The sequence below is a fragment of the Emys orbicularis genome, chromosome 2 (assembly GCF_028017835.1).
Source record: "Emys orbicularis isolate rEmyOrb1 chromosome 2, rEmyOrb1.hap1, whole genome shotgun sequence".
NCBI lineage: Eukaryota > Metazoa > Chordata > Testudines > Emydidae > Emys > Emys orbicularis.
The window spans coordinates 21,311,276-21,333,175 of NC_088684.1; the positions used below are offsets into that span (position 1 = coordinate 21,311,276).

The window sequence follows — 21,900 nt, forward strand, 5'->3', positions numbered from 1 at the left end:
CCATAAGCGTGTCTACAGGCAAAATTAGTGATTTTTGCCGGCAATAAATAAGGCAGATTTTAAAAATTCTTAATACTAGCAGAAAAAAACAAACTACTCCTAAGAATGACTGGATTAAAGACGGGTTTATAAAAACACACCCATCATGATCTTTGGAAATGTTTACACTAATTAAAACAATATACTGCATACAGTAGCGTAGCGGGGGGGTGGGGGGGGAGAGCGGGGCAGCGGCCGCTTCCTCACTGAGCACAAGTGGCGCCTTGTCAATTTCTTGGCACCTTTTTAATTTTTACTCACCCGCCGGCCTCCGGGGCTTCGGCAGCACTTCGGCAGCGGGCCCTTCACTCGCTCTGGGTGTCTTCGGCGGCACTGAAGGACCCGCCGCCGAAATGCCGCCGAAGACCCGCTGAGTGAGTGAAGGACCCGCTGCCGAAATGCCGCCGAAGACCCGCTGAGTGAGTGAAGGACCCGCCGCCGAAATGCCGCTGAAGACCCAGAGCGCTGCCGGCTGAGTAAAAGCGCCGCAGTGGATGGCGCCTTTTTTTTTTGGATCGCTCCCCCTGTTCCCTCCACCTGGCTACGTCACTGACTGTGTATTTGGAGATAATCAAATTAACCCCCCAACCCCAAAACTGTTCCTAACAGGAAAAAACAAGAAAAAAACAGAACTCACTAAAGACAAATTACTCAGGAAAAATGCCAGTGAACAGATATGCCTTAACTCAGGATGTGTTCAATAAATGGGGGAGTGAATTCCAGAATCAAGAGCCCAACTGCTGAGAATGCCCTGGCTTCCCACCCCCAAAGTTTAAATCCATACGAGAAAAGCCACTAAGTCACTAAGAGCCTTGTTCTTGGGGATATCTAGGAATCCAAAAGTAGCTGCAGAACCCAAAAGACTCCCAATTATAATTCTCAGTAATAAAATCAAATAATACCTACTCATATAGCACTTTCTACTGGTAGGGCTCAAAGCATTTTACAAAGGAGGTAAGCTTCATTATCCCCATTTTATAGATAGGGAAACTGAGGCACATAGCCGTAAGGTGACTCGCCCACAGTTACCCAAGCAGACCAATGGCAAAGCTGCAAATGGAATCCAGGTCTCCTGAGTCCCAGTCCATCTCTCTATCCACTAGGACTCATTATTTTACAAAGTAACAAACAACAAGCAGATTTCTGAAATAGAGGGAGTAGATATGAGCTTCACCTTTTCTTCTGGAGGTTCTCCCAGTGTATCAACATCACCTCTTTCTTGTCTGGACCCAAAGCCCTGACATGACTAAGCACTGGGAAAGCAGAGATACTATGCCTCTTGCTCTGATAAATTCCCTCTTACCTACAGTGCTGATTCTGCAAACACTTAGGCACATGCTTAATTTTACAAATGCAAATAGCCCTACTGAAGTCAAAGTACATAAAGGCAAGTGCAGGAATAAGAATTTGCAGGATCTAGACCACTGGCTACATCTACATATTCCACACCCTGAGCAACATAAGCTATACCGACATAAGTGCTCGTGTGCACAGCACTATGTCAGTGGGAGAGCTTCTCCTACCAACATAGCTTCCGCCACTCGTGGAGGTGGGTTTTTTATGCCGACGGGAGAGCTCTCTCCCGTTGGCACAGAGCATCTTCACCAGATGTGCTTCAGAGGCACAGCTGTATCAGCACAGCTGCACCACTGTACATATAGACATACCCTTAATCTCTACAAAGGAGAGAGATTATTTTCCTCACAGTAAGGCACTCAGAAATCATGTTGAGAATGTGTTCTATGAACCTAGATAAATCCAGCAAGAACAATGCTCTTGTATTTCTTTACACACAGTATTTGATAAATGCAGCTTCTATTGCATTGCATGAAACATGGCCTCCAACATATTACGAAAGTGAACCACATGGGTAGGAGCTAACTAATTCACATAAAATATGCCTGGCTATGTTACAAACATAACGGAAGCCTCTACATGCTGTTTAGCACAAAACACACACACACACACACACACACACACACACACAAAAGTAAATATTAAAAATGTGTTGAAATGCCTCCTCAACCCAGCTTTTGTAGGGAAGTGAGCACAGAACCTTAACACTGTAATCCTGTTTAAAGTATAGTTTGGAGATTGCAGTCAGCACAGAACATCATTCATTCTAAATTACATCCAAAAAGCTATGGTAGAAGACCATTAAGGTTGCAGAGTCAAGCACTCCAAAGTTAGCAAATGCAAGAATTTAGGTTGCCCGTGCAACCTTAATTTGCCCCCTTTGCACACATGTATTATGATAGTCTCTTAATTACATGGTCACATGCTCTTTTTCCAAGGGGCCCCTGCCTCCTTCAGTACACTAAATGGACCCATTCTGGGAATGAATCAGGGTGTGTAGTGAAGGAGGCTCATTCACGGATTGTGTAGCTATTCAACATTTCTTTATTTTTCTTATTCACTGTGTGGCCTCAGGGCTTAATTTACACTATCCAAACCCTGCAGGGAATAAAATATTATGAATTTCCTCTGGGCTTTTCTCTAGTGCTTTCACCAAAGCATACGAGTGCTTCACAAACTATTGTTGCACGTAAAGTAAATAAGGTTTTTAAAATGTTTAAGAAGCTTCATTTAAAATAAAATTAAAATGCAGAGCCCCCTAGACCGGTGGCCAGGGCCTGGGCAGTGTGAGTGCCACTGAAAATCAGCTCGCGTGCCACCTTCAGCATGCGTGCCATAGGTTGCCTACCCCTGATCTAGTCCAATCCCCTGCTCAAAGCAGGACCAACACCAACTAAATCACCCCAGTCAGGGCTTTGTCAAGCCGGGCCTTAAAAACCTCTAAGGATGGAGATTCCCACCTCCACTCTTCTTCACCACTCTGCATTAGTCAAGCTCAGGGGTAGGAAACCTATGGCACGTGTGCCGAAGGCGGCACGCAAGCTGATTTTCAGTGGCACTCACACTGCCTGGGTCCTGGCCACTAAACCTTATTTACTTTACGTGCAACAATAGTTTAGTTATATATTATAGACTTATAGAAAGAGACCTTCTAAAAACGTTAAAATGTATGACTGGCACGCGAAACCTTAAATTAGAGTGAATAAATGAAGACTCGGCACACCACTTCTGAAAGGTTGCCGACCCCTGATCTACAGCATAAGCTTTTTGTCTGAGTGCTCTTCCCATCGCATAAGAGCACCAAGAAAAAAGCTCATTTAATCCAGTATAGTTCAAAAAATAACTTTTGCATTTGCACCCAAAAAATGGGCCCGACCTGAAGGGGCACAATCCGCCTTGCTCAAAATCAGTATACATGGTCCCCTTTTACATCAGACAAAGGCAGGAAAGACAATGGACGAGAATTGGCTTGTATTTACACCAGTGTGAATCCAGAGTAACTCTATTGACTTCAGTGGAGTTACTCTGGATTTGCTGAGTGGCACGCGAAACCTTAAATTAGAGTGAATAAATGAAGACTCGGCACACCACTTCTGAAAGGTTGCCGACCCCTGGTCAAGCTGATTCTTCCTTCACCTGCATGCTGCCTGTGCTCAGCAACAGTTGCAGTGAGAGCAGAAGAGAGATAAATGGTTAAAGTTTGGCAAAGTTATAAGCAACTGAAAACAGAGTCTTATAATGGGAAATGTTGGGCAACCTTAAGTATAGGCGGCACTATCAGCCCCACCTTAATATCTTCCTTCCACTGGCACAATAAATGCCCAGATTCTCTGCTGTGCAGCAGATGGTCTGAGGGGCAGAGCCATCAGGGAGCTGGTTATGGTTTCCTGATTCTCAGGGCAGATCTGCGCTACCCTGAGATCTGCCTTGGTTGGAATCGTCCAGAGACTGCTCTAAATTACACTAACTGGACACAGCCCCTAATGAACCATATACCAAAAGAGCATAGATGAGAAGCCGAGTACTTCAGCCACTCCCCTGTCCTGCCCATAGCAAACGCCTATGACAGGGCTGAGAGGGGGCAAAGTGGTGTCACAGGAGCTGGGTACACTATCTCTCTGTCCGATAAAAGCTCCTCAAGGCAAGAAATTCTCAACTGGCCAGTCCAGCTTGGTTCCCAGCCTCTTTGTTCCACTTAAGGAGCATAAAGGGGCCAGAACAGAACAATCTGGTTTTTAACTTTATTTTAAGTGAAAACAAACGACATCACTGTTTAGGCTTCTTTTGCATGGAGAGTAACCTGGGCGGTGTTTACTTTACAGGAAACAGACTCTTGTTAAAAAAGGAGAAGTGGCACAGGGCAAGTCATTACACAGGTGAGCTAAATTCAGTGTTAGAGGGAATTTCCACGGACAAAGGATTTCCCACAGTCTATTGTTGGAAACAGCACTGCATTTGCTCATTTCTTACTCAACAGGCTGCTGATTCAACCAGAAGAGGATGCGGCTAAGTTTCACCTTGTGTGTTGCTCCAACTGCAGATTAGGTCAACAAACACTTGGCTTTTGGAAACTTATAACTATACTTCATACTACTTCCTTGTTATTTTCATTGTGAGCTTCTGTCGTCTTATACTGGCATGTAAGTGCAACTGGCAAGGGTTACATAAGGTGAAATATCAGGAGTTTGAACTCCAGACAACTGCAGCAGAACAGATCCTGCCTGGAGGCAGAGGACAAGCTCTCCCTATCCTATCAGCTTCAAGCTTTCATACTGCTTGATGGACACTTATTTTTAAGTGTGGTTCATAAGAAGAAAGCAAGGCATACAGAATGCATCATGTGTTTGGAATCACTGTGCTCTTCCATTTACACACACACACACACACACACACACACACACACACACACACACACACACACACACACACACAGTAAGATCAGATTGATGAAAGGTGTTTTTTTACCTTCAGGTTGAGTTATGTTAATAAATGAAAAATGGTAATCTCTGTCTGCACAAATTAATGGCCTGGTGCTTTGTCCCTGGGAAAGAGTTGGACCCTCTGTTGGGTCTTTCCCAAGTCAGCAGGGAGCCTGGCCACCAGAGGCTGCTTTAACATGTGGTTCTGTCTGTTCTGCTTCCAATAGCAGCCACCCTAACTTTGGTAAGGATGAAGGAGAAATAGCACCAGTGTCTCATTCACCTTAACTATTACATAGATTTTAGGGGAAAGTGCCCCCCTTTCTAAGGTAGATTGACAGCTGGCCATAGACACCAGCAGGAGAGATGCTGTATAGTTTGGAGGCCACCTGCATGCTTTGAAATTAGCCCACTTGATGGGTGCAGAATAAGTAATAAATAGAAGAGTAGAGCTGTAGAAGCTCCCACTTCCCATGAACAGCTACAGAAAAAAACACTTGCTGTCCTCCCCTGATCTCTTTGTTCTGCTGCGAGGCTGTAACCTGTATTACACTTCTTCTCCTAGATTGAAGGCACCTGCTCAGGGTGACTTTTTTCCCATGTGACTTTTTCCCAAAACACCTGTCAAAGCTCTAGGGCTTCTGTGCTTTAAAGAAGAGATGTGATATTTGGCAGGGAGAACGCTATGGTGGCAGGAATGTGTCTTTTGCTCTCTGTGAAAATCTGCCCACAACTGGCCAGGTTATGAGCCCCTGAAAATCTCAGTTTGCATATACTCAGTAGAGATTTAGCAGCTACATTCACAGAAGACTCCCACTCTGTACTGAGCAATGGGACAGGGGCTGAGAGCAGGGCTTTCCCTGCAATTGCTTCTTCTGGCAGCTGGGGGCTGCTCTGGGGCCAGTCACAGGCAGTGAAAGCAGGAACATTCTCTTCTATGCTTTCAATGCTCCCCCTGCTGGTGGCAAGACAGTTGATGAAAACAATCAGCTTGCCAGGAAGGCAGACAGGTTGAAGAGCTGAGCTGGGAGAGAACAGATGGGGGAGTCTGAGATGAGGAACTGAACCAGGATAGGGGACTGGGCCTGGAACAAAGTGCTGATGGTGAGGACTTGGGGATCAGGATGGGAAGCTGAGGGGGGTGAAATGGGGAGGGGAGATTAGGACACAGACTTGAAGGGGCAGGAAAAGAAGGGGACATGTGCAAAAGGAGCTGTAACCACTACAGCACACTTGTCTCTAGAATAGAACTCAAGATTACAGAGTCTCAACATTCCTCTGCGGTCAGCAGATAGCTGTGAAAGCCCTGCAAAATGTGTGTCTCGTCTCCCTCTAGTGGCTGGCTCCACAGAAGATGACAACTTTCTACTGCTATTACTTACTCTGTTAGCTCAAGTGGCAGAGGTCTGGGCTATAGATTTGAAGGTTCTAACCTTGATGATGAATCCATATGAGAGTCAATATGGTTCAAGATCATGGAATTTCTGATTACCAGTTTGCTTTTTTAAAAACAAAAATACTATTTGCTCAGCATCACATAGGAACTTTGTGATGAGGCAGGGATAGACTCCAGTTCCTAAAGGTGGCATTCAACTGCCTGAACCAGGGGATCATCTTTTTTATTCCCACAGTCACCTGCTTTGTTCACTAACCATCTTCCAACTTCTGCAACAAATGAGGTACATTTCCTATCAAACTATTTATTAACTACACAACCCTGGTTCATTCCCAGAGTGCCTTCCATCCTCTACACTGAAGGCAATAGTAGTCCTGTGGAAAAAGTAGTATGTGATCATGTTATTAAACACTGTATCACAATGCATGTGCAAAGAGGGCTGAATTAAGGTTGCATGGGCAACCTTGATTCTGGTATTTCCTAACTTTGCAGCCTTTGATTCTGAAGACTAAATGTTCTTTTAATGTAATTTTTGTAAGAATTAAAAGTGTTTTAGAAAATCTTATCCATATTTGGCATGGCAATGATCAGTTACCTGATGTACTGTAGCTTCAACTGCTTGCATATAATGGTTTAGCTCTCTGTCCATTGCAGCATATTCTAACATCACACTTTCCATACTGTTAACCTCCTCTACATCATCTGCAAAACAAAGTACATAGGCATTCATCACTCCTCCATGCAAATGGGAACATGACTGGATAGGAGTTAGCTAAATTCATCTGCAATCATTTAAAAACATAAATTATTAAAATACAGTGAACATTTAATTACTCAAATCCCAATTAATTTAAATTCTGTTATCTGAAAGGTAGCTATAGCCTCCCAAAGTTGAATTACAGGCTTAAGGGGTGAAACCTTCATAGTTTATAAACTCCGGAGAAAACGTTTCTACTGCAGAATTTAAAAAGTCTGTAGTCTTTCCAACATTTGGAGGTCAATTTATCCAAACTCTCAATTATTGGATGTCTTTCTAAAACATGCTCTAGGTTAACCATAAATTGTTGGAGCATTAATGAAGTAGGGCCAAGGATAGAATCCAAATGAAAGCTAGGGCATGTGTTATTCACAAGATCAGACCAGATGATATTATAATGGTTCTTTCTGAACTTAAAAATCTATGACGGAAAGTGAATTTCATGTCCTTCTGAGAAGAAATTGTGTTTGAACTGTAAGTCAGTGGAGCAAGTGTTTAATGTACTCTGCACCATACTATGCTGTGGCAATCCTTATTATAAAGATTTTGTGCTAAAGGTATTTAATTTTGTTACTTTCATCTGGTGATTCAATGCTTTTCTTTCTTTACAGTTGATCAGTGCTTGACCTTTGTTACCTAATAAGGAAGATACATTATTATCTTTAAAATATGGAAAGTACTTCCTATGTTGTGAATGAAAATACAGTAATAATATTTCACTATTTGTGAAAGCAGGTGTTGTACAGCAGGTGTTTGTCATGTTCCTCAAATTTCTGTTATATTTTTTTTTACCTATTTTGCAATCATAAGCCCTTTTACATTTCTTGGGTAACTTCAATAAACAACTTACTCAGAGACAGACACTTCCTGGGTTTCATGAGAGTGTGTGTGAGAGAGTGTGTAATTTCAGTTACCAACATCTAGTCATTAGGCAATCAGGATATTTTCTGCAGAAGTTGCATGTCATGACTCATCAGACTGCCTGAGAAATATTTAATAGAAACCCTGTCTCATTGTAGTGGAGTTCAAAGCTATAATTAGTCCCCTTTCTTTCCCCTCTCCCCCAAAATAAACATTAGTATTGTAAAATCCAAATGGAGTCAGCATTTTATAACACAGGAAATAATGGAAGACTTAGCCATATGATGAACCAAACAGTGCTTTAATCCAGTTAGTAGTCATTGCCTACTCAAATGTAGTGAATACAGAACAGTTGTTCAGTAAGACATTACTATTTTTACTCCCCTCTGCATCACTCCAAACACCTTCTTCCACCTTCAGTTATGTCTCTGCTTTTCCATTCTAAACTCGCTTTTTCTTTATTCGGACATTACCTTTCAGGGAGAGACACTTGTCATATACAGTACAAAAGTGTGTATAGTTTCCTCCAGTTGTGCAATTTTTTTTCAGCTGCGCCCTTACTTATCCCATGACAACACTGCAACAGGAACACAGCCCCTGGTGACCCTGGGGTTCAATTATTGTAACTTCTTCCTTGCAGTGCTTCTACATCACTAGCAGCTTGTGCAGAACGCAGAAAAACGTTGCTTAACTGGTTTGAGCAATAAGGTCATATTGTGGCTGCCTTGAATTGGCAGCCTGCGAAGCAGAGGATTGGCCGCAAGAGTCAGACCTCAGCTGGTATAAGTCACCATAGCCCCACTGACTCCAATGGCGCTACATCAATTCACACTAGATGCGGGCCTGTAGGACTTCCAAAAGCCCTCGCTATATTAGAGACCTCTCTTGTTCTGGCAGATATTTGCATTCTGACACCACCCGTTTTCTAGTAATTCAATCATCACGTCTTGTGTTGCAGGTAATCATCCCTTTGTACTGGTGGCTGTGAGAGGTTCATCTTCCTTCTCTGTCATCCATCCCAGGACCACCCTCTCTCCCTTTCAAAATAATGCTGAATGACTATTTTCCAGAGTGTTGTTTTCTTAAAACCACACACAATCTCATGTAATGGCATGCTGGTTCCTGGGCACATGCCCATGTCCTAACATCCTGCTTCTAGGCTCTGACCAGCAGCTGAGTCAGGTGACCAAGGATCATGTGCCAGCAGCCCAGAGGTGGCACTTCCTAATAAAAAAGAACCTGAGCAGACAAAGGGGGGAGGCTCAGAGTCAGGAGAAAGACCTGGGAGGTGGCTGTCCATGCCAGCCAGGTGGAATATACCTACAATAGTAGAAGCCTCCCCTGAGAAAGGCTTCAGGAAGGAGATGGGTTTAGGCAGGAACTGTCAAACCTAAGGGGAAGGGCTGGCAGATTAGTGCTGGATTTGATGTTCAACTATTATGATTTGTCAATAAGCAAGACCCCAAGACGAGAATGTTTCTTGAACCATGTGAGTCTACATACATTTAACATGGAGACAAGGTGGTGTAAGCAGACCATGCCCATACCCCCATATGTAACACCTTTCCCTTCCCTTATTCATCCCTCTTTTTGGCTATATCTATAGTTTTATGAGGGTGTCTTGATTGGTAAGGTTGGGTGAAACTATATGTATAACATGTAGTAGTTTGCCTTAAAGCTGCTGAGCCCCCCAGCCATCTATGTGAAAGATTGAGTTTAGCTATGGAGTACCATCACAAATCGTACTGTGTAGCCATTTTTCTCTAGATAATTCCCTTGTATGAGAAAATCCTCCTTATTTCCACTCCAGCACATCATGCAGCCTTGAGGCTGGTAGGAACGCCTCCATGTAATACATGAAGCTGAGACTAAATCCTGGCTTTTGAGATACTGAATCGTCATGTTGACTTTCAATGATAATTTTGTTAGGTCTGCAGCAGCTGAAACCATTATCCCAACTCAACCCCTCCTTGCCCCTGGTTGATGATGGGAAGGCTGGAAACCTCCATGAGGAATACACTTATGGAGTCCCTCGCCTATCATTCCCATGAGTGGGGAGGCAGGATTTGTTCAGTCCCACACAACAGACCCTGAGGCAGGTCTCCAGGGTCATACTAGAGGTCCGTTGGAGCAGTACTACTAGGGATTCCTCATGGATGCTTCTGGGTCCTTGGGTGAGATGGGGGCAGGGGGATGTGGGATGGCTGGGATAGTGAGGCTCTATAGAAAAGATAATACAACCCCAGGTTAAATGATAATACAGGTCCCCAGCTCTCCCAGTCTTCATCTACTCTATGTGGATCCTAGACTTAGAGGGTGACCTCCACAGAGTCTGGAAGAGAAGATCAACAGTGCCACAGAAACAGCTGAGCCATCTTCCATACCGAATTGAGGTCCTTTGTAGGGTGTATTTCTTTCATGAGCAAATCTAGCTAGAATGATCTGGGTCATTGACTTTGACAAGGAAGTTACACTTAATGTTTTTATTCAACTTTTCGGTGGGCCAGGGAAAATGCCTTCCTATGGGGAGGCTAATAGAATTTGGTAAACTGTCTTTGCTGTTTACTGGTACAGTAGAATGCAAATCTCTGCAGAGAGCAAGCATACAACACTGTATTTGACCTCCCAGCTCTTACCAGCAGAAACTGAAAGTTTTGCTGAAACAAAGTTCAGCAATAAGGGCTTTCTCCTATGTGAAACAACAGTGGATTCAGCCAACCAGAAGGTAAAGTGCAAAGACATTTTTACACAAAGTCAGAAAAAAAATTAAAACGCGACAAAAAGCAACCTTCTTTTGTATTTTTGGCTATTGTAGCAGTGCTGTTCTCCTTAAAGACATCTACGCTTGATACACATCAGTCTTTCATTAAATACATCAATAAGTATTGCAGACAGAGCCCCAGCGTTCCTGCTACTTTCTTCTGTCTAACTACCATTTTTCCCATGCCCATCTGACAGCAGTGATGCCAGTGTTTTTCCCTCCTACTAGGAGGCAGATGAACTGCCTCCTACAAGGCTGACACAAATGATGTTTCATGAATCACAGGAAAGATTTGTGTAGCAAGTAACTGTCACCCTCCTCCCATGGCCCAAATGAATCATATCCACAACATACAGAAACTTCACTGGCCTAAATATTCTGAAACTTTGAAAGGGAAGAGGAGGACATTGTTAAACATAGCATCAGAGCCATGTCAATTCTGCACAGAACATTCCCTGAACTGAAAACTCAAACTAATTGTACCTACTAAATAATGAGGCTTTAGCTGATTTTACATTATAATACTTGAAAGTTGCCCTAAAAACAAAACACTGAGCACAAACGAAGAGGTGGAACCCAGCTGGGGGAAGAAGGATATTAACTTTAACTACCTCTTGCCTACAGTCCTCTGATCCCAAGGGTTCCACCCACCCATCGGCTTGTTTCTAGTCTCAAATGATGCGAAGAGCTGTCTTTCTGCTGCTGTTCTTTCATGCACGTGTGGCTGCAGATGTTTCGAGATAAATGCCAATATGTATCACACATCCAAGATTACAGCCTGCCCTTGAAGAATTTATTGCAGGCACAAAGATACACTAGGATGGAGTGAACTACAGCTCCATGAAGCCCATCTATTTTATGGCAACCACACCTGCAGTGGAGCCCCCAGTATGTCTTTGGATAGCCTGTTTCCACAAACTGATGACTAAGAGGAAAAATCCTTTGGTCTTTTTGTTCCCCCAAGGGGAAGGGAATGGTCAAGAAGATTTCAGGGGGTCACTCCCATTTCACCCTGTTTCCATTGTTTGACTTTCAGTTTTAAAAAAACAAAACAAACAAACAAACAAACAAACTTACTCCCAGATCTTGTACTGCAGAAAGGGGCCTTCCCTCCCATGAAAAGGACTAAAGGAAACTCACTCTCTACTACTAGAGTTCAGCTGGGAGTAAAGGCTCATACTTGGGACCACTGCTGCCATTCCTGCTAGGTCCCCTCTACCCAAACCCCAAATGCTAGGTCAGCTACCTCCATAGCATTCAAACCTTCCACGCTAGAAGCAAATGGCCAAGTTGGGGCCCAGTTCTGCAACTGCAGGATCAGTGCCTTTCTGGTATCTCACCCAAATGTCTCCTAACCCGACTTTTAATTCATAACCACAGAGTTCATTCCAAGCTCTATGAGTAACACCATGCTCCTAGCTATTACAGTAATAATAGTACTGTAAAATACACTAGCATTTGCATATGTTAATTGAGTCTCCTTGTAGCTAAACTGAATATGTTAAGTTCACTAAGTATTTCCCCACAAAACCTTAACCGCATTGCCTTAAGATTTTATTCTTTGCAATATTTTACATGCTTTTTTCCCCACATACATAGTCCGGTTGAAGGTCATTGTCCTCCTTTTCAAAGCCCTGGCTACATGACATTGGAATTAGCCACCTGAATGTCCATTCTTCTCCATATCCATGGCCTGCAGCTTATGTGACCCTCTGATGACTTTTTATATCAGTAGTAGGGGGATAATTTTGAAAAACCTCTCTCTCTACATATATTACATTCAAAAATGTTAAAAGAACATTATTACAGTTGCAAAGTCAAGAACTTCAAAGTTAGAAAATACCAGATTGAAGATTGCCTGTGCAATCTTAATTTGCTCCCTTGTGCCTATGCATTATAATACAGTCTTTAATTGCATGATCACATACTATTTTTTCCACAGAGACCATGGCTCACTGAGGATGGACATTTGACCCCTAACTTGGGTCATCAGCAGACCTTTAAATGCACAGCACAGATCTCTACCATATCAGCTGATGGAATAACTAGTAGAAGTACACCTCTACCCCGATAGAACGCAACCCAATATAACACGAATTCGGATATAACGCGGTAAAGCAGCGGGAAGCCCCAGGCCCTTTAAAGCGCCACCCGAGCCCCGCTGCTTTACCACGTTATAGCCAAATTCGTGTGGAGCCCCAGGCCCTTTAAATCACTGCCCGAGCCCGGCTGCTGGAGCCCCAGGGCTCCGGCAGCCAGGCTTGGGCGGTGATTTAAAGGGCCAGAGGCTCCAGCCGCTGCCGGAGCTCCGGCGGTGATTTAAAGGGTCCTTTAAATCACCGCAGGGGAAGCTGGTCCAGTCTGGCATAACCCGATATAACGCGGTCTCACCTATAAGGTGGTGAGATTTTTTGGCTCCCGAGGACCGTGTTATATCGGGTAGAGGTGTAGTAGTTTGTTATCCTCTGTTCAGTTCAGCCACTAAATCAGTGGTCCCCAAACATTTCAGGGTCATCACACACCCTTACACCTGTCCATGCCCTCCCCCGGAGCCAGAGCGGACACGGACGGGGTAAGGGGGCCGAGTTTGGGGCCACAGCTGGGGGCAGGTCTAGGGCTGGGAACAGAGCAGCAATCAAGGGCCGAGGGTGGGGGCAGGCCCGAGGCCAGGGCCAGGTGCCAGGCCGAGAGCCAGGGCCATTGCTGAGGCGGGACCGAAGCAGAGCTGGGAGCGGGCACCACGGTTTGGGGACCTCTGCATTAAATGGAGTGAAACACTCACTTTGCTATCAGCAAATAGCTTGAAACCCACTGGCAGAGGTATGTAAAAACCCAGGACTCTTGGGTCCAGTTTAAGGTTCCGGAGAAGAGTGTTCTCTAGCAGTTCTTCTCCTGTGCCCTCAGCCTGTCCACCCCCAGAACTGGATTTTTTTCAAATTAAAATTGTATTTCACACAAAAGTATTAACTACCTAAATAAATGATGAAAGTCTAGTCTTTCCACAGCAACTACCATTGTCTCTGAGTGAGCAGCAAGCCCTCTTAACCAAGATGGATTATAGTTGAAAGAGTACTCTATTTGGAATGATTTTTGTGGTAAGAGTCAATGTGTATTTAAACATCTGTATTTGTGGAAGGTATTTGTGTGTGAGGAGAGATTAAGGGAGAGATTTTCAAAAGTGCTCAGCATTGGCCTAACTGTAGACTATCAGGGTTGGGAGGGACCTCAGGAGGTCATCTAGTCCAACCCCCTGCTCAAAGCAGGACCAATCCCCAACTAAATCATCCCAGCCAGGGCTTTGTCTAGCCTGACCTTAAAAATCTCTAAGGAAGGAGATTCCACCACCTCCCTAGGTAACTCATTCCAGTCAATAATAAAACTCCGTTTGACTTCAATGGGAGCAGAGTTAAACCAATGCACTTTTGAAAATCACAGCCTAATGGTACTTGTTTTTAACTACCTTGTTTTTACTTTATGGACAGGTGGGGTCTGGAAAGTCACAATGAGCTCAGATCTTCTCCACCTTCAGAGCAGAAACTAAAAACCATCTTGTCGGATGTTCCTGCCCACAGCATCTGAGTGGCCAGATCAGGCGCCACTGGAGATAAAGGGCAGATTCTGCCACCATTACTCACAGTGAATAATACTTACTCTCTAAGTAGCCCCACTGAAATATACGAGAGTGCTTACAGAGGCCATGATTGAGCAAAGCACTTAATCATATGTTTAAGCATGTTGACTTAAAGTTAAGTACGTGCTGCAGTGCTGGGCTGAATCAGGAACAGAGTAAAATACTATTCAACACAAATGAGGATGGCATAATATTGCCAAAAATAATTAAATAAATAAATGAGAAGTTTGTCTTTCATACACCCAAATGATGTAATCAACAGGAGAGATGGGAAACACGTGTCCTTCTTAATGAATGAGTTCTACATCATTTTTACTACTATGATGCATCTTTGTGTTGGGTGCAATATAAAAAATACCTAGAGAGAAACACATAAAGATAGCTATTGTGCATCCTTCGCCTCCTTGGGAATTGAAGCTTGCCTGATCTGATGTTGATGCCCATCCTACACAAATGCCACCTCACTCCCTCCAGGCCAAGGGTGGGAGAGAGTTTTCCTTCCAGGTAGCTCCTCTTTCTTTATTAAAACTTCCAAGTCACATTCTAATAAGAGCAGGTAAAGTAGCCTCTTCATTATATTACTTAACAGCTATGTACTGTTGCAGAAAGACCAATTTAAGAATTAACAAGAGCTGTTTAACTAGTAGGGAGGAGTATTGTAAACAAGTTAAGTGCTTGAATGTGATACCTTTGCTGTTTCAATGTTAAATTCCAAGTCTTTTGGGGATCTTACTTTGCATCTATCACCATATCATCTACACATCAGAGGGCCTTCAGAGTGGGAATAAACCGAGTGAGGAGCAGACAGGTGAGGAAATCCTCGCTTACTACCATCCCAGTCCCCAGCCCCAAAGCAGAACAGGGAAAGCAGGCCAGGGATGGGGAGAGGACAACAAGCAAACACTCGTTCTCTGAAAGACTAAGCGGCATACAGTATCTTCGCATCTAAATCCAAGACCAGTCTCCCATAAATAACACAAGCCTCATCCTAACAATATGTATCCTTTCTCAATCAATTATTACAATGTATGCTGTTTTCCAGCTTAGTTTCAACATTTACAATAGGGTACATTTACCATTGATTGTAATGGGAGCTTCCTGCTTGGAGAAACGGAATGGTCTTCACGAAGTAATGAATATATACCAACCACTATCTAAGCCACTGCATTATTTCCTATATTTTGTCTTCTAAATCCCCTATAGTTTCTTCGTTATTTTTAAACATTATTCCTTTATAACTTTTTAAAGTAAAAATGTTTCCTTTATCAGTTGAGAGAAGCTTTAGCTAAAACCACATTGATCCTCCTTCCATGTTTCCTGACTGAGGTGACATAATAGTTAAAATCCCCAACTCCTCTCAAGATTTCCTCTCTCTATATTTCTGCCTGTTCTTTTGCAACCATGTGATTTCTATATCATAGTCCTTATCAAAGTCTTACCATTTCTGTCTTTCTGATAAATAACGTTACTCCTTTTAACCCCCCTCACGCCTCCACAGATGTCTACCAATCCATGTTGCTTGTTCAATCATTCCACTATATTTTAACTAACACAATTTGGTCATATTCCTCCACATGGTTTATTCTGCCATACTATTTGTATTTCTAAACACATTTCAGTACATATATCTTTTTCCTTTTCCACCCCTACCGCCTAACTTGATTTAAAGTATTTGACACATCTGGAACAGATCAGATTCCTCAAAAGTTGACTCTCAGAAGATGGTTTAAAAATCTGTTTAACCATCTGTTTACTGCTTTAAAATATCATACCCACAGTACTGTACTTTATCTACATGCAGAAAAAGCATGAGATAATGTTGGAGTCACATGTGTATTTCATATGCGACAAGCATTGGTTTGTGGCAAGAAATTTCTCTTGCGGGGGAAATGTATGTAATTTTGTCTCTTCTAAAGACCCACCATTTCGATAAATGCCTCAAAAAGTGAACCAAACAAAAGGTATTTTTACACACACACACACACACACACACACAAATAAATCCCATTAGAGTTGGGTGGATATTTTCAATTTTAAAAAAAAAAATCAAGATTTTTCAGTGGGGAAAATGTTGATTATGCAGAAATTTTTCAATGTTTTGTTTCTGGTTAGTTGGACAATAATCTCTACATCTGCCTGAGCCACCATAGTGTCTCATGGAAATTGCAGTTTGGATACCTCATGCCCTCCATTCTCTCTTATGAGTCAAGCTCCTTAGCCAGACTATATCTCCCATGATGCAATGCAGTGGCTCAGCCAGAGGAAGAAACCATGGTATATCATGGGAGATGTAATTCAGCTGGATAGCTCAACCCACAGGGGATAATGGGGACACGAGGAACCCAAACTACTACTCCCATAAATCAGTATGCAACTCATTCAGATACAGATTAACGTTGACTGACCCAACATGACTGTTTCGTTTTCACAGATTGAATGAATCATTTCATTCTGGGAATGTTGAAACATTTTGTTTTGATTGAAAACATCTCACCACATTTTTTTTTCTGAACTTTCAGGCAGCAAAGTTTCAATCATTTTGACTTTTCAACCCAATTCGGAATGAAAATAAAAGGTCTAAGTATCAAATTCCCCTTGGGGTGAAAATTCCATTTTTCAATTAGCTCTACTCATTATACACACATACACACCATTTCAAGTTATTCCTTCCTCTGGGCTTCCCATTGCGTCCTATTTTCTCTATTTCTTATTAAATTGGGGAGGTAGTTTCTTTGTTTTGTGTCTAGTATAGCACAAAGCATATTGTAAACACATAAAAGTAGTAAATGATAACAATGGCTTCTGTGGTAACTAAGTGTACTATTCTCAACGCATTTAATATTGGTAAACAGGTGGGACTGCCCTCCCCAAATTATTATTCATTATAGCAATGAAGCCTTGTGGTACTTGAGATACAAGTAGATAATAAATGGGATGCATGTTAATAGGATTCATCAAAAATTCAGGCTACAGGTTGATGACATCCTGCTCATGCATTCCAATTCTTCTGTTCCTGCTTTTAGGATTTCTAGCACTACTGGCTTCCAAATTATCTGGAGGAAATCAGAAACAATGTCAGTATTGCAGTCTTGTCCACAAGCTTTAATTCACCAGTCTTCCTTCCCTCTGCAGAGAGAGAAAATATGAAATATTCAGGAATAGGATTGACAATTTACAGGAAATAATGGAAAGTAACTTCCTAGTAGTGAAATTCAGTCTTTTAGGTAGATGGAAATTGCTTCATCGTGAGAAAGTTGCTACAGTAAAAACGAATATCAGATCCAAACTGAACTATTTGGTGAGCATGTGACCCTTGGATATTTCTGAGTGTATGTTCAAAGGAACTGACTGATTGACTGTGGATTTCCAGGTAGTACTTAACCTAGACTAGCTTAAAGGAAGTTAGAACAGTGTTTCTCAACAACCAGTCAGTAGACTGGTGCCAGTCCCCGAGATCTCCCTGACACAGTTTAGGAAGGCAGCAAGCCGGTCCCTGGTATCAAAAAGGTTGAGAAACACTGAGCTAGAACTCCAGTTCCTGCCTTGATCAAAGGACAAATTAATTACCTAGCCCCATGTATGAAACATCCTATTCAGTGTGAATCATGTATTGATGTGGCACTCCTCAAATGTTACTTATGTGGCGATATAAAAGCTGAAACTTTCAGAGCCCATAATTTCCTAAGATGTAAAATTAGATCATACCAATCCTCTTACACAGAAAAGGCAAAGACTGGACATAAATTGCAAGCATAATGAAAAACATCACCCCATTCTGCCTCTAGCAGGCCTTCATTTAGCTAAATCCTCTTCTGTGGATTGGCAAATCTCTCTTTTTTTGACATAAATTGCTGGTATATGGTATTCATTCTCTTGCTTGTATATTGGTAAGTGATGAGGCTAAATCCATAGCAGGAACTTAATTTACCCTAGACCTAATACAAAAACTTCTCCAACTATGAGGCCTTGCTACCTGGTTATCTTGTGGAAAATGCACTCTCTACATCCCTTAGTTCTAGAATGGACCATAGTTCACTGCTTTGCATGGGTCCCTTATTTGTGTGCAAATACTTATGGTTTTGAGAGGACACTAACAACTGTTTAAAGTCTTTAAGTACACTGTAGATTGCTACAGATGCTGATTTCTCAGCCTGCCTTTTGGATAACACAGTTTGTCTATGTTCTTTGAGACAGTGGGAAAAGAGATGGCTTTTAATGGGCTCCCTGGCTGTCAAAAGGGTAATTTGGAGGAATTGGAAACCTAAATTGAGCCCAAGTTTGGCAACATGAGTTTTTATTCGGACATTGGGGAAATTTCCCTCTGTATGGTACATCAGGACAAACTGGATTATTATCACATAATATGAGTATCAGGAACTGTATTGTTAGTAATTAATTCAGTCCAGAACCACACTGCTTTATTTGGTATTTATGTCGTTGTCAAGGACATATGCTGGAGTCCAGAGAACAGTGTGTCCTAGTCTAGAACATTTGTCCTCATGTTGTTGGGAAATTTTTATTTAGTTTTACTTTGGTATTATGTAGAAGTGCCCATGCCAATTTTGCATGTACAGTATAAAGGGATATTCCTGAACTTAGATATGTTCCACTAAAGAAAAGTCTTCAGTAATAATCAGTTTAATGGTAGAAAGAGGAGTTATCTTAAGACATCAGAAGGATAATCCACCTCCAATGAAAGCTGAATAGAAATTTGGACCCCAAAAAATCAGTCTATGAGAAAATAACTAGCAGACTTCGAGTAACAGATGGTATATCTGATTTCATTTGGATTACATTCATTTCAATTAGAGCCACGCTGACAACAATTTATAAACTAAAAATTTAACTCAATGTTGCAAAATTGTCATGATAATCCATCCACCCAGGCACTAAATCTACTCACCTACAATTTACCACAATGACTGATATGGAAATTATAATTTACTCATCTGATTTTTTTTTAAGAAGGCTCGCCCATGGCAGAAGCAACTAGAATTTTGCAACACTGCTTTAACTACAAGGAATTCTAGACACTTGACATTTATGTGTAATATATGATTTTGAGCCCACTTACAGTCTGGGAAAAGCATGTTAAAATACTTCCTTAATGTGTTCACACTTTCTGAATTGTGTTCTTTTCATCCCCCCACCTCCACTAGCTTTCTCTGTAAGTCTTTTCTGAGTAATGCATTTTAACTCATGACTGGTTTGTTCAGGTTGACACTATTGCGGAGTAAAATATATACATATTTCAAAATATCACTGCTACTGCAAAATAAAGAATACAAAGGGATCATATATTTTTGATATTCTGCACCAAATGTCATGAGGACACTTCCCCTCTGACATCTTCTTGTGGATATCTAGTCATCAATTCAAGCTCAACATGGCTAAAACAGAGCTCTTGATCTCCCCCACCCAACCCTTCCCATTATCTCTTTTCTGTATCACTATGGATACCACAACCATCCTGCCTGTCACTCAGCCCTATAACCTGGGCTTCATCTTCAACTCAGACCTCTCTCAAGGTCCTCACATCCAGGCTGACTAAATCTTGCTGATCTTTCTGCATAACATCTCTAGGATATGGCCTTTCCTATCCATCCACACAGCTAGAACTCTTGTCCAAGTTCTCATTATCATGCCTCTTAATTACTGCACTATCCTTCTCTCTGACCTTGGCAAATACACTCTTGCCCCTGCTCATATCCACTCAGAATGCAGCTGCAAAGATCATTTTCCGAGCCTATTGCTTTGACCATGTTGCCCCTCTCTTTGCATCCTTCCACTGACTCCTCCTCCCCTACCACACCAAACATAAGTTAATTGGCTTTACTTTCAAAGCCCTTCATGGCCTATCCCCACCCTACCTATTGTCTCTCATTTGCTATTAAGATGTTGACTGGTGCCTCAAATTGGCCCATGATGTTTTCTTCCATCCTTCCCATCACGCTTAGGGCAAGCTCCTTGTAAATATCCACAAAACTAATCCATTATCCTCCTTCAAATACCTCTTTAAAACTTGACAATGGTGGCTGCTGGTGTGCTGAACCCACAGTCTATCATGCTGACCAAAATTGTCTGATTGTTTCCTTATACTCGCCTGTTAGTCTATCTATCTGTTATCTCTTGTCTTACACTTAGATTGTAAGCTCTGTGGGGCAGGGACAGTCTTTTTGTTCAGTGTTTGCACAGCATCTCGCACAATGGGGTCCTAGTTTATAGCTGGGGCTCCTAGGTGCTATGCTACTACAAATAGTAAATAATCATCATATGCAGTCAGGTGGACCAGCCCTCCTCCCATTCATTTATGAATGCCTGAAACACCTTCCCTTCCATTTGCAACAGTATAATATCCCCATGATAACTACAGCAATTGCCTACATGGAAAAGTAGCATTAGGAAAGTGTTTAGTTATTTTCAAATGTCTTGAATGCACTAAGTGAAAAGGTCAATCACACTTTATCTTGTTGTTCTTCGTTTTTCATTTCCTCCCATCCATTCTGTTCTTTCCTCTCTCCCTGCTCCCTTGCACATGCTTCTCTGCCATCTGCCTTTTGCCTCCTCTCTCCTGCACATGCTGTCCAGCTGCTTGGTTCCCTTCTCCCACTGGCAACTCCAGTCCTTCTGGTGGCAACTCCTGTTTCCTCAAGTAGCCCCAATAGAGGTAATAGGATCAGGGTTCCTTTTTGTTTCCTGAACATCTGTAGAAACAGCTGGAACTAAGAGGAAGAGTCAGCCTCATCATGTGAGCTACCAGCTCTCCAGGGATCAGTAACAAGTGCACCGCAGACTGCAGTTTGGGAACAAGAGACCTAATAAAAATTCAGTGATATACATAAAAAGCCCATGAAGTTCACCTCATTTGTCTGAGCCATTATTTTGCACTCTAGCTGTCCAGTTTTGCCCGAGGATGAAGCCCACTTTCAAGAACATACTCTCAGACCCTTGTTCAATGTCCAAAGGACAGAGGCAGCTTTTTCTAAGGTCCTGCTCCTGCACTAAGGACTGTGCAGGTGCACCACTAGCCCTACATGGTTCTCAGTGCAGGACCAGGGGCCTAAGGCTTTTCCAAGCCAACAAGAACAAGATGACTCATTCCTACCCATCTGACTTTTTCCTCAATCTTTTTAAAGGGATCGAAAGAGAGCTATAAGAATGCTTCGAAGTCTTCCCTAGAGTGAAAGAAAGTAAAGGAGCTCAACCTGTTTATCCAAAAGAAAGGTGAGTTGACCATGGCCTCTGAGTACCTACTGGAGAGAAGATTTCTGATATTACTGGGCTCTTTAATTTAGCAGACAAAGGCATAACAAGATCTAATGGCTAGAAAATGAAGCTAGACAAATTAAGAAATTAGATGCACACTTTTATCAGTGACAATAATGACTGAAAAACTTACCTAGGGATTTGCTGGATTCTCTGATACATGAAGTCATTAGATAAAGATTAGATGTCTTTCTAAAACAGATACTCTAGCTAAACCAGAATTTATGGCTTGATGCCACAATTACTGGGTGAGGTTCTCTGGCCTGTGTTATGCTGGAAGTCAGAATAGATGAACATGATGATCCCTTCTAGCCTTAAAGGTCTATGACTTTACTTTTTCCTGGACCATTTGTTCCTACATAGTTTACACTAGTAATTCAATTCTTAATGCTATAAGCAGTCTCAGTATTATAT

The 21,900-nt window shown here is 42.2% G+C and overlaps 1 protein-coding gene across 1 annotated transcript in view; it reads right to left on the bottom strand.

Annotated features, from left to right (window-relative positions):
* The window catches only part of NSMCE2 (NSE2 (MMS21) homolog, SMC5-SMC6 complex SUMO ligase), a 167,910-nt gene that overhangs the window by 126,382 nt on the left and 19,628 nt on the right, over nt 1-21,900 (bottom strand). The window contains exon 3 of the mRNA XM_065399222.1: nt 6,806-6,912. Within this exon, the coding sequence (XP_065255294.1) occupies nt 6,806-6,912 (107 nt within the window). The remainder of the gene's footprint in view (nt 1-6,805; nt 6,913-21,900) is intronic.